Genomic DNA, 13,076 nt, shown 5'->3' on the forward strand with positions numbered 1-13,076 from the left:
GTTGTGGTTGGGCCAAGGGCAATGTTCCTGGAGTCTTGCTATCACCATGAGGCTGCCAGGCACTGAGCCGCTGCTCACCAAGAAATTATTACAGCAAGTAACTCCCTGTAAAACCATAACATGTCACATTTACATATCTGTTTGTTTACTGATTAAACAAACAAGATACAACATGTTAATTATCAAGCTTTAGAGGTGTTGATAGGCATATTTTTGAACTTTGGATGAAGCCAAACTTGCTGTTTTCCCCCGCTTCCAGTCTTTATGCTAAACTAAACTAATCACCTACTGGCCCCAGTGGAAGTAGCCTATCTGAAAACCTTTCATGTATTTTTCTCATGCTAGCAAATATAATTTACTTGCTTCCACAGAAATCATCAAAAAATAATGGACATAAGTATATCTGCTTGGGCCAGATACTAGGTATCTGCATCTTGGTTTAACATGTACAGTACATACCAACTTCAATTGGAGGGAGACAGGAATATGCTAACTAAAAAATATATAATCAGCGGGAGGGCACAGAATTAGGAAATGAATATTCTCTGTTTCAAAGCAACTGATTCTATTCAGCTTTCTCTAAATCAGCCGTCAGAATAATTTCAGTCCACCAACGTGACAGGAGATCTGCAGCAGCCAATCAAAATGGAATCTGCTCTTTTGTCTGGCTGGTTTTGAAGGGCTCTTCGCCCAAGCCTCATCATGCAACTAATTCAGATGTAACCCCACTTTAAACTGCACAGACAATGGCTATTGAGATGAGCTGGGTGCTGATAGGGCTGTCGAGAGTCAGAATCTAGATGAAATTAACACACACAGACACACACACACAAATACACATGTAGCCACACACAGTCATATAAATGTGGACAAATATTTAATTCTGATTTTTGTAACTATTGTATTATACCGCATACACACACAAGCCTTTACTTCCTTTTTTGCATTAGCCATCTTAAAATGTAAATAGACCTTTAAGTGGATCAGTTAGGTTATTTAAGGCTGAAACTGTCTGAAATGCCAGACTATCTCAGGCCATCACTTGAGAAACTTTAGAGTTTGCTGTGTCCACTTATTCTCTAACAGTCAGGGAATTATTAAATAGAAGATCTGTGGTAGTAGTCACATTTTTACTTAATCAATGTGAAGTATCATACTCAAAGCAAACTGATAAATACTGCACATGAAGAAGTCAGATATGATAAAAAATTCAGGAGATAATCACTCCCACTTCTCTCTGTTTCAATGATTCACTACAATTGATTGTCATATTGACAGCTCAGGTAATTGTGTCATTCACCTGTCTGCTCTCCTGCAGTTGACTTTGTCTCCATCTCTCCTTCCTCCTCTGCCTCCTCCTCAGACACCTAATCCTGTTCTTCTCTCTTTTACTCATCCTCCTCTCCCCAAAAGGAACAGACGGCAGCAGCACAGCTGGGGTCAAGGTTTGATTTGCCACTTCCATCACGCCACTGCCCCCTTCCTCGCCGTCCTCCACTTCCTCGTCTTCCTCATCCTCCTCTGCCTCATCCTCTTCTTCTTCTCCTAGGTCCAAGCTGGTAAGAGAAGGGATGTGTGTCTGAGTCTGATGGATTTGTGATGGCCGTGTGACCCCCGCACCTGTCCTCACTTCTACCCAGAATGGATCTGGATCTCTGGATGAGCTAGGTGCGGAACGATGTAGGTCCCCTGCAGCTGTCCTGGATGAAAGTCTCTGAGGTGATAGAGGTGTGTATCTGGTTTGGATGGCAGGCTGGGGGAGAGAAGGAGATACAGTTCTCACAGCTGGTCGAGGGGGCTGGGGATTTAAATTGGCAGCACTGATCCGGGAGCAGACAGTGCTGTGAGGTCTAGGACACAAATGTCCTCTCTGCAAGTTGTTTGATCCCCCTGCAGTTTCCACTGTACTATTTAAATGGTTATCAGAATTACTGCTAGACAAACTGTCCATACTGCCTCCTCCCTCTCTGTCCCGGGCTCCATCTCCATGTGTCTCAGTTCTCTCAGTCTTTCTGGGTCTATGTTTTCCTCTCTCCCTGCCGTTCTCCCTGCCTCCTACATGTTCAACTCTCTGTCTTTCTTCATCTCTGTCTTGGTTTCCCTCTGTCCATCTTCTTCTGTTGTCCTCACTGCAGGTCTTTCTGTGTGCTTTCCTCCCAGGTAGGGCAGGTCTCACCAGTTGCTCCACACTGATCGTCCTTCCTTCTCCCACTGGATTTGCATTCCTCCGCCGAGGCTTCCCTATCCTCAAGTGTAGGGTGTCAGTCTCACGGTTACTGTCCTCTTCACCGGCATCGTCAGTTCCATTTTCCCCAACTCTGCTCGAGCCATATACACCAGTGGCTCCCACACGGGAGCTCATGACAGCGCTTTTAAGCCCCTCAGTGACCACTGGAGCACATCTGATGTAATTTCAACCAGCTAGCCTGGTCTTTCCCCTATCATCCTTCCCTCAGTCTTCTCTCTGCCTCCCACTCCTTCTTGATGTATAGGTTTACGCTATTTTTCCAAGAGTTAGAGGGACTGTTCCAGTGTAGAGGAGGTGAGCAGTGCAGTCCTCTGGTCTGGCCTATCCTGCCCCTGTTAGCCCCCTGGGACATTCCACACTGTTGACAAAGACAAAGTCCCCCTGGTGAGCCCCATTACAATAGGTGCACTGTTCATGGCCTCACTATTGTTCTGTGTGTAGAAAACACATTGCTATGCAACCACTGAACACACAAAAATAAGGTGAAAAAACCAGAGCCACCTTTTTTTCTCACATCTACTACCATGGTGTCAGCTTTTTTCACTCTCGGGTTGATAGGCAGAGCACAGAGTGAGTGGTTATGTGTGTGCATGTAGCTGTCACAAAAAATATAGTTCCTCTTAAATTTCCTTTATGAAATGCCTGATTTTCAGTTTCTGCTGGTGCATCGTTGTCAAAGTCTTCCAGTGTACTTGTACTTCAGAAACTCCCAGACCCAAAGAAAATGTCAGGATAACCTGTTTAATGGTGCTTTGCTCAGACAGGTTGATTCATTGTTCCTAAATAGAGCATATATGGAGGAAGAGCAAGAGATTCTCAGTAATTCTCAGTATACTTTAGGTTAGGTTTAGAGTTAAGTTAACATGAGATTTGCTCAATCCTGTGATTTATGTGGGGGGTTGAAATGTTTAAAGACATTATAACCACTGAGTATTTTTTACATTTTACAGTATAATTTTGTTGGTCTTGATAAAATGTTAATTTTCATCCTTATTTGCGTCGACACAATTTACACAATCCTACAAAATGTTCAAATTTATTATTATTCAAACGTATTATTATATTGTTATTAAAGGAATATTGAAGGCAAATGGTGTACTTCAATGGACGTTACTGAGAGGTCAAATATGTGAAACATGGAGTGTCTCAAGGAAGTTGTCTTAGGCCGCTCCTGTTCACAATTTTCACTAATGATCTTCCTCTAGTATTAAAAAGAGGGACGTGCTTCATCGTTTGCCGATGATTCCACAATATATTTGGCAGAAGCAACAATCAGTGATTTAAATAGAACAAACAAATAAACAAACCTAAAGCCTAAAGTCCATGCCTTTGGCTCTATGGGGCCCTTGCGCCAAGCTTTAGAATATACTAGAAGTTCAGGCTCCAAATCACTTCTAAAAACTCATCTGGCTTTGAAATTATATTTTTTTCATGTTTCATGTATTTTGGTACTGTTTGTACATTGTTGAATAATAATAATGATGTTGAATAATAATATTTTTAAAATTATACATATTCTATGCTACTTTTTTCTCTTAGACAGTATAACAAATGTTTCACTCTCACTTGTTTGAACTCAAATCAAATTTATTAAAGGCTATACATTACAAAATACATTTTCTGATTATTGAATTATTATTATTATTATTATTATTATTATTATTATTATTATTATTATTATTATTATTATTATTATTATTATTATTACATGTTCTTGGGAGGGGGTGGCACTGCATCTGTGGCTTATTGCTTTCAATTGATAATAAGTTTTTGCATGTCCTGCAAAATTCATAGTTTCTCTGTGACATTGACAAACCAGTGGTCTCTCTCTGCTCTATATCTCTTGGTACACACACACACACACACACACACACACACACACACACACACACACACACACACATACACACACACACACACACACACACACACGCACACACACACACACATTACTGTGCATAACTATTCCTACATTCTATTAGAGCATTCTATGACCTCACAGTGTAAGTGTTCTATCCTTCACAGTGACACAGAAGACATTCACAGTTCAGTTCATTTCAGACCTATTCTCCACAGTGAACACCAGTGAGTTATTTATCTGCACGAAACTACAAACAGTTAACTGAAAGAGCAAAACACACCACTCAAAGTGAGGAAAACTGCAAGAAAGAGAAGTCATTAAGAGGAGGAGGAAAGAAAGACAAAGACAAAAAGTACACTCAGTTCTACTGAAGATTTCTGAAGACAGACTGGTAAGTAAGTTAGTAAACGTTTAGATATTCATTTGCACGATTTGAAAATGTAAAATAAGGTGATGAAGAGGTTTTTAACTGAGAAAATTCTGTGAAGCAGCAGCAGAGAGTGAATTTTCTCAGTGGGAGCTGGAGGACAGGGAGTTTCTGTTCATCCTGCTTTACAAAGAGACAAGATGAAAAATGTTCAGCCATAATACCTGAACAAACTACATCACAGATAAATTAATCCAAAAGAACAACAGTAAAGCTACATATTTAATTGCATAATTACCTAAAAAATCTTCAAATCAGTATCAATAAAAATGCTTTTTGGTGATAAGTTTTTTATGCCCAGCTTCATAATGTTGTGCCAATGCTGGTGCCTCGATGAAAGCATTAATATTACACAATTATGTACATACAGTCCAGACAGTAAGTGTTTGGATAGTTGCCCATTTTTGTTCTACAAGCCCTGTGCTTCAGCACATTCAATTTGAAATAAAGTAATGGATACTACATTAAAGTGCCAAGTCTCAGCTTTAATTTGAGTAAGTTTACATCAATATAGAAAGAGCTGACAAATTATCATACAGTATGCATTCTTTGCAGTACTATAGAACATATTACAATAGACAACAATGCACTGTAAAATGTAACTTAGTAGTTTCAGCATAAAATTTAAGACTAAAAGGCTGCCTCATTTTTTTTTTAGGTTAAGTCAACAATTACAAAAGTTACCAAAAAAAAAAAAAAAAAAAACACCAAAAGTTATCTTGACTAAAAATTGCATGTTGTATAAACCCATCTTAGTTTAGTGGATTTAGATCTGTTAATTTATTGGACTGCTTAGATAGTTGAAATTGTATCTAATTGAAATCAGAGTAAATTTGGTTTTCATTTACATTTTCATAATTTGAAGAGATTTTTCATTGTAGTTGGCATTGTTTTTATTGTTATGAAGAAATTTAAAATTATACCTCTTTTGAAGGAAAGGGTTTGAATACATCTTCCACCACTGCTTGTAGTTCAAAGTTTGTGTTTCTCCACTAGATTCCTGATTCAAATATAAAGGACAAAGAAGCAGAGAACATGGATGTTGAAAATCTTGATGATCTGATGAATTGTGACGACATTTGGGAGGACGAAGAGTTCACCCTCCCTCGTCCCCCGTCAGCCATCAGTGAGGAGAGTGCAACATCATACGCCTCCTCATGGTGTTCACTCAGTGGGGAGAGCATATCAACATATACCACTTGGGGTTCCCGCACTGACTCTGAAATCTCAGAAGTGATCACACCATCTTATGAAGATGAGGAAGATGAGACTGAGATAGAGTCAAGCTCCAGACTGTCCATCAGGTCAGAAGAGAGCACAAGGCCTGTCTCCAGCGCTGTCTCAAGTCGCCAGGCCAGAGACTCTCATTATGAGGTTCTGAGGGCTTTGCCTTCAGGACCTGCAGGACATGATGGATATCCTGTATTCACACAGGACGACAAAAAAGCAGCAGCAGCAAACTTGCAACTAGCTGGAGAGGTCATTGATCAGGTCAACTCTGTCCTATCCATGACCATACAACCCTCTATGGATGGAGGATCCTTCAGCGTCACTACTGCTGCCAGCTGCCAGGTGTCAGACGACAAAACAGCCAAGAAGGCTTTGGAGGGAGCCATGGTAACCATGAAATCTTTCATCACAGGACGAGGCACTACAGTGAAGAGAAGGATTCAGACACAGAATGGTTTCCATTCTCACAATAAAGAGGAGGCACTGGCAAGACAATTTAACCACAAGATGAAGAGGTCACTATGGCGGAAGAAGAGGATTCACCCAGCTCCAGAGGAACATTTGGTTAAGGCAGGCATGTCAGGCAGCACTGACTTGACATCTAGAGGCATAGGAGGATGGTTGTCCGGTCCGCTAGAGTTGGAGGACTATGTGGAGGACAAGGACGTGGCACCAGAAGACATTGTTTCATCTCTGTCTTCTACTAGCTTTATTAAACCAGATCATCAGGTGGTTGAAATTACGACTGATGAGTCCACAGATGAGACGAGAACTTCTTCTCAGTCCAGTGACTTTGGCGATGAAGATGAGGAAGAGGAAACCTTTAGCCAGATCTCTGTGGACCAGTCTCAGCCTGCGTCCAAGTGTCTGAGCAACAACCAAGATTATGTGGCGGAGACCAAGGCTAGTAAGAGCAAAGGGCTCTTCAGCCTCTTCCGCAGCATCTTCTCAAAGGTGAGGATGCATTTACATGAAAGTTCTAATGAGTGACACTTTAAAAGTACACCAGAATAGACCAGATCCAACCAGATAACATTTTACACTTCTTCATGAGTTTTGAAGCCATGAAACCTCTTCTGGACCAAACAGCAAGCCTATACTGGAAAAAAATTACCTGATTGTCATCTTTTTGTTGAACTGTAGGCATTTATTTGTACTTCTGTACTGACCTGGTTTGTTCTTTTTATTTCTTCCCCAAAAGAAGAAGAAGATAAAGAACGAGGAGCAGAACAAGAGGGCTTCTACTGAGAAACAAACTAAACAGCGTCCTGTGTTGATGCGGCTGTTGCACTCCAGTTCAACAAGCAGCCATTGCCTTACAGATTAAAGACCAGAATCAGGATCAGCTGGCCTGATCAACCCCCTCCCTCCCCTTCTATTTTACTTTTACTTTACTCTTTCTGTCTACTTCTCCCTTTTTTCTCTCCCCTTTCCCCCCCTTTCACCCTCCTTCTCTCCCCTTCTATTTTACTTTTACTTTACTCTTTCTGTCTACTTCTCCCTTTTTTCTCTCCCCTTTCCCCCCTTTTCACCCTCCTTCTCTCCCCTTCTATTTTACTTTTACTTTACTCTTTCTGTCTACTTCTCCCTTTTTTCTCTCCCCTTTCCCCCCCTTTCACCCTCCTTCTCTCCCCTTCTATTTTACTTTTACTTTACTCTTTCTGTCTACTTCTCCCTTTTTTCTCTCCCCTTTCCCCCCCTTTCACCCTCCTTCTCTCCCCCACCCCCGATCCCCTCTTTCCCTCCCCCCTTCCCCTCCCCTTATTTTTCTCCCCCACCCCCATCCCCTCCCCCTCTTTCCCTCCCCCCAACCCCTCCCTTACTTTCTCTCCCCCACCCCCTATCCCCTCCCCCTTTCTCTCTCCCCCATCCCCTATCCTCTCCCTCTCTTTCTCTCCCCCTGACCATTCAGGGCATTACAGTTGCTGGCACTGTAACCTACTGCAATATTATTTTATTTGGATATTAACTGTGTTGTGTTTTTTTTTTGTGTGTGTGTTTCATCTGCTTTTCTAAATGAGTACTTGAATATTGATGGTTCTAATAGTTTGTTTGACACTTACATGATAAGGATGAAAAGGAACATGACTTTGTATGTTTTTAAAAAACCAGTCTGAAGTTCCTAGATTCCTATAATACAAATGGAGTGCATCATGCAGACAGAAGAAGTGGTACAGTAAAGGAGTAAGCCATTTACTTGTATTTTATTAGTTTAATCAGTGAATCCACTTTGAATGATAAAGCACACTCATACCATCAGAACGATACAACTCTGAGCAGATGCTTAAAAAATGTTACTATTCCCTAAAGTATTTCATTACATAAACACCATCAAAACCACAAATACACAGGGCTGGGCAGATCTTAAAATCTCTCTGATAAAAGGCCCACAACACTCAGAACAATAAAAAACAGCAAGCTTGACTAATTAAAAATGACTTCCTAGTTTGCCTTCTAGTAAGATGAACAGAAAATGTAGAAATGTTGTGAAACTGTACATTGTCATATCCTGACAAGTTGAAGTGCATCAATTCTGATTCCTCCAGTGCGTTGCACCCAAAAGTGTTAAGTCCTGCTAGCATCCCCTACAGTGTTCATTACAGCCATAATATGAAACTCAAGCTCCACTTTCTGCTTGATTTGTAAACTGTAATACAGCCAAAAGCTTCAGAACAAGCCAGCCGGTAAATTAATCTTGTGTTGAGACTCTTTTGTCAACTGCTGTTTCCAAATCTGATTTAGCTATTCTTAGAGCCTTAGTGGAGCTAGTTAAGCTTGTCCTGAGGGTGCCACTAGCAGAAAGATCATGGGGTCATTAAAATCTAAAGGGTTCATCTTCTGGTGAGCAGGAATATTCACAGTGCAGAAATTTGCTTGTCTGGGCCAAACAGTTGAACAGACTGACTGGCATGATAGAGAGCTAGTGAGTTCTCTAGTAGTAGTAGCATGATAGTACCTGAGTCCTGCTTTGCCCGTTGTGACCGATCAAAGACCACAGAAGAAGACATGCTGGTAGCCTGGATATGTCAAACAGGGAGAGAGTCTGAAAAACACACTGGAAAACAAGACAGCGTTGTGTTCGATTGCAGGACGGGATGTTAACCTGTCCAACCATCACCACCACTATGTGGCCTTAGTCCTGCTGATTTTCTACATAGTCGCTGTTGCTGTCTGAGTTTTCTGAAAGATGACAGTTTATTTACCTATACAGTATGATTAAAATCAGGATAATCAGGCCATAATTAAATGTGTCAGAGAAAAAGGTAAGTGGAAATTATTGTGAACACTTCTCATTTACAAACAACTTGAAAACAAAAATATAACTCCATACCTTATTTTCCCTTTATTTTTGAGATATGATTTTGTTTTGTTTTCCTTTCCCATCACACATTTCAGTATAAAGTTTGCCATTTAAACTTTTACGTTTAGCATTTACATTTCAGCTTTTCTATCTCCCTTTTCAGGAGTTCAAATTTCACTTCATTGTCCATTCGTCCATTTTACAATCTTTAGCATATTCTTCCTCTCCATATCAAATTTTCCTTTTGAGTTTCCTGTCTTAAAAAATATTTATTTATGACCTAATTATCCGCAGTACTAAAATATAATGATCGTTTTTTTTCTATTATCCTCCATACTCTCCCAACTCAACCGGAGCCTCGTATTTTATTGTGCCTCAAACTCAAAGTACTGATTGAACAGTCCATCATTTGGTTCAGCACCGGCTGTGGACAGCAGATGGCAGCAGCTCTCCTCTATGAACTGTCTCAGCGCTGTCCCTGGTCCTGAAACTACCTTTCGCCTTCAATGCTCTGGATATTTTACCTTTCTCTCTATCCCGGCTCAAAATGTAAAGTTTCGCCTTTCAGCACTCAGTCTGTACTTGTTTTACAGTTTATCTTCAATAAAGTTGACATCAATAAATAACAGTTTCAGATTAAGCCGGTTTAAACGAAAAGTGCTGTTGAAGTGATGAAAGATTAAAATACTTGTTCGGTTATTATGTCCACCTTCAGTAGCCCGCCGACAGATTTTCTTGCTATCTTAATATTTTTGTAATTAATCAGTTTATCAGTCTTGATTAACACCTACCCTCTGGCGCCTAAAGTAAAAAAAAGTATCCACAAAAGGCCATACTTTGGGAGTCTAAAAAGTAAAATAAAAGAGGGAGAAAAGGAGAGGAGAGCTCGCACCCTCATCGGCTATCTGCAGTGAAAAACGGAGCAACAAGGAGAGTATGGGCATAAAACTCCAGGGCGACCTCCTCGCAGTCTGACGTACCCAAAGCTGCTGGTATAAATGAATTCACGGCGTCACCAAGCTCAGATGATTCGCAGTACCAGTGAGCGCACCCGACTGTCAACACTCACGGGCTAAAACACATACAACCCCCTCACACACACATACACACACACACACAAACACGTCTGCGTCATGCGTCCTGAGAGCGACGGCACGAACCCGGTAACTCCAATGGACCCCGGTAAAACGCACAGCAGCAGCAGTCTGAACGGCTGACTGTGTCCTGCTTATCTGTCCAGCTGAGTGTCCCCCACTGTTGGAAAAGTTGTGGTGTGGTCGAATTATGGATTTTATAGCAACAAACAGCAACGACAGCAACGCGACCAGCGGTTACCCTGCCGGTGTGGACGTGGTTGCCGACTGGGACGGGGGTGAGAATGGCACGGGGAGTGGGTCTCTGCCAGATCTGCTGCTGAGTTACCAGATCATCACCTCTCTGTTCCTGGGGGCCCTCATCCTCTGCTCCATATTTGGCAACGCGTGCGTCGTGGCAGCCATCGCCCTGGAGAGATCTCTCCAGAATGTGGCTAACTATCTGATCGGATCCCTGGCCGTGACAGACCTCATGGTGTCGGTGCTGGTTCTGCCAATGGCGGCCCTCTACCAGGTTTTGAACAAGTGGACACTGGGGCAGGAAATCTGTGATTTATTCATCTCTCTGGATGTACTGTGTTGCACATCATCCATCCTGCATCTGTGCGCAATTGCCTTGGACAGGTACTGGGCCATAACAGACCCCATTGACTATGTAAATAAACGGACGCCAAGGCGAGCTGCAATCTTGATTAGCGTGACTTGGCTAATTGGTTTCTCCATCTCTATTCCGCCTATGTTAGGCTGGAGAAGCGCCGAAGACAGAGCGAACCCCGACGCCTGCATCATCAGCCAGGACCCGGGCTACACCATCTACTCCACATTTGGGGCTTTCTACATCCCTCTTATCCTCATGTTGGTCCTGTACGGGCGAATATTCAAGGCTGCACGGTTTCGGATTCGGAAGACGGTCAAGAAAACAGAGACAGCAAAAGTATCAGACAAGTGTTTGACTGTGTCTCCGGCGATCTTCCACAAGAAAACAAACGGGGAGGCTGGAGGCAAAGGCTGGAAGCGCAGCGACGAGTCCAAACCCAGCTCTCCGTGCGTAAACGGCGCGGTGAAGCATGGAGAGGAGGGCGAGTCGCTGGAGATCATAGAAGTTATCAGCAACTCAAAGACCCACCTGCCACTGCCCAACACCCCACAGTCATCGCATGGCCACGAAAACATGAATGAAAAGAACTCGGGAGCGAAGAGAAAGATCGCGCTGGCCAGGGAACGCAAAACGGTTAAAACACTGGGGATCATCATGGGAACTTTCATCTTCTGCTGGCTCCCCTTTTTCATCGTCGCACTAGTGCTGCCTTTCTGTGCAGAGAGCTGCTACATGCCCGACTGGCTGGGCGCAGTCATAAACTGGCTGGGTTACTCCAACTCTCTCCTCAACCCCATCATATATGCCTACTTCAACAAAGACTTCCAAAGTGCTTTCAAGAAGATTATAAAATGCAAATTTCACAGACCGTAACCACACACATTTGTGTTAATCTACATTTGGAGTAATTAAACGGACAGCAGGAAATGTTCACTGACTGTATGGAACAGCAAAAAATAATACACAGACTTTAATTCAGGGACAGTCTCTTTGCGGTTTATGTTTGAGGACCGTGTAAAAAAATGTGGGGCCACTGGCCTCTGATGAAATGAGACAAGACAGAAACTCTTAATGTACAAGCTCATGTTTATTTAGTGTTGTAGCTCCAGTATATTGCCTATATGAGACGGCAGTCATCGTTGTATTGCCATGCAAGACGTGTCATGTGCTGATTCCATGCATTTTATCATGAGACACGTGGGGTTTCCGTCCGTTACGTCATGAGCTTTGTAGCACTGAAACAATAAAAGCAATCAAAGTTTGTCATTGAGAAATATGAGTCCATTTTTATTTAGAAAATCAAAAGTAATGAGCCAAGAACAGATCAGGACCTATTATGAAACATCAGTGTTTCATTTGGGACCTGACTCATCATACATCTTCATATACACATCATAAAACATAAATTATTTACTGTGTTGTTGAGCAAACAAAGCAGAAAGCAACTTATCAGTTTATTGCTTTGATGATGATGATGATGATGATGATGATGATGACATGGGGTGACCAGGTCATGGTGTGTTTGAGGTCTTATAGCAAATGGGTATCGAACAAAGTCCATTCTCTATTCATCTCAGATAGAAAGCGAGAGGAGATGGGAATTTTTCCTCTACAGTTGAGGCTAGTATTACATTTCTGATATGTTATCAAGGTTTTATATCTGACTCTCCCCATATCTTACTCTCTCCCCTCTACCCCATCTCTCTATTTCCGACTTCTAGATTGCCCCTTGTGTGTATGTGTGTGTGTGTTTGTGTGTTTGTGTGTGTGTGTGTGAGTGAGTGAAAAGAAACAACAACAACTGAGAGAGCTTGAGAGAAAAAGCAAGGGAGAATATCAGACATTTTTATGAGACTATTATACAGCACTATATTCCATTCAGACCCACTGTGGATTATAATCTCACTCAGTGTTTGACTAGACAGCTTGTTACATCATTAACATACTGATAACAACCCATAAGGCAGTAAGTTGCCCATAGAAATAGACCGCAGAGCACAATGTTCATTAACGCAAAAACCTCCTCACCGTGTAACTATTCTCATCTATCAGACAAATCCCAGAAACAAATCCACTTACAGAAGATAAAAAGATAAGGTTGTCAGAGATTAAAAGAGGAAGGAGGAATAAACAGCTTTCAGGAAGAAGCCCCAATGAGACCTACATGCTTCACAAGATGGGCGGCTATTTGGCTCGTTGTCATGGCAACATATCAAGCCCAAGACATCACGGGTCAATCAGAGTGGTGGGCAGGCTGGCTGAGTGTGGATAGACTGGAATGCCACACAGCATTATCATTTAAAGATGACACCTAGTG

General features: G+C 42.0%; 2 protein-coding genes across 3 annotated transcripts; both read left to right on the top strand.

Annotated features, from left to right (window-relative positions):
* The first annotated feature begins 4,293 nt into the window (after positions 1-4,293).
* LOC121904180 lies at positions 4,294-7,197 on the top strand. Of its 2 annotated transcripts, none has more exons than XM_042421775.1 (3): positions 4,294-4,500; positions 5,533-6,720; positions 6,968-7,197. In XM_042421775.1, the coding sequence occupies exons 2-3, from the start codon at positions 5,572-5,574 to the stop codon at positions 7,091-7,093; spliced, it is 1,275 nt and encodes a 424-aa protein (XP_042277709.1). In that variant the 5' UTR covers positions 4,294-4,500; positions 5,533-5,571; the 3' UTR covers positions 7,094-7,197. The 2 variants fall into 2 exon arrangements, with proteins under 2 accessions (XP_042277709.1, XP_042277710.1); XM_042421776.1 differs by having other exon boundaries at positions 6,971-7,197.
* A 3,154-nt stretch (positions 7,198-10,351) lies between these two features.
* Positions 10,352-11,731, top strand: htr1aa (5-hydroxytryptamine (serotonin) receptor 1A a). Its single transcript, XM_042422036.1, has one exon. The coding sequence runs from the start codon at positions 10,352-10,354 to the stop codon at positions 11,630-11,632; it is 1,281 nt and encodes a 426-aa protein (XP_042277970.1). The 3' UTR covers positions 11,633-11,731.
* The last annotated feature ends 1,345 nt before the right edge of the window (positions 11,732-13,076 follow it).

Source organism: Thunnus maccoyii, chromosome 9, assembly GCF_910596095.1.
Source record: "Thunnus maccoyii chromosome 9, fThuMac1.1, whole genome shotgun sequence".
NCBI classification, from domain to species: Eukaryota; Metazoa; Chordata; class Actinopteri; order Scombriformes; family Scombridae; genus Thunnus; species Thunnus maccoyii.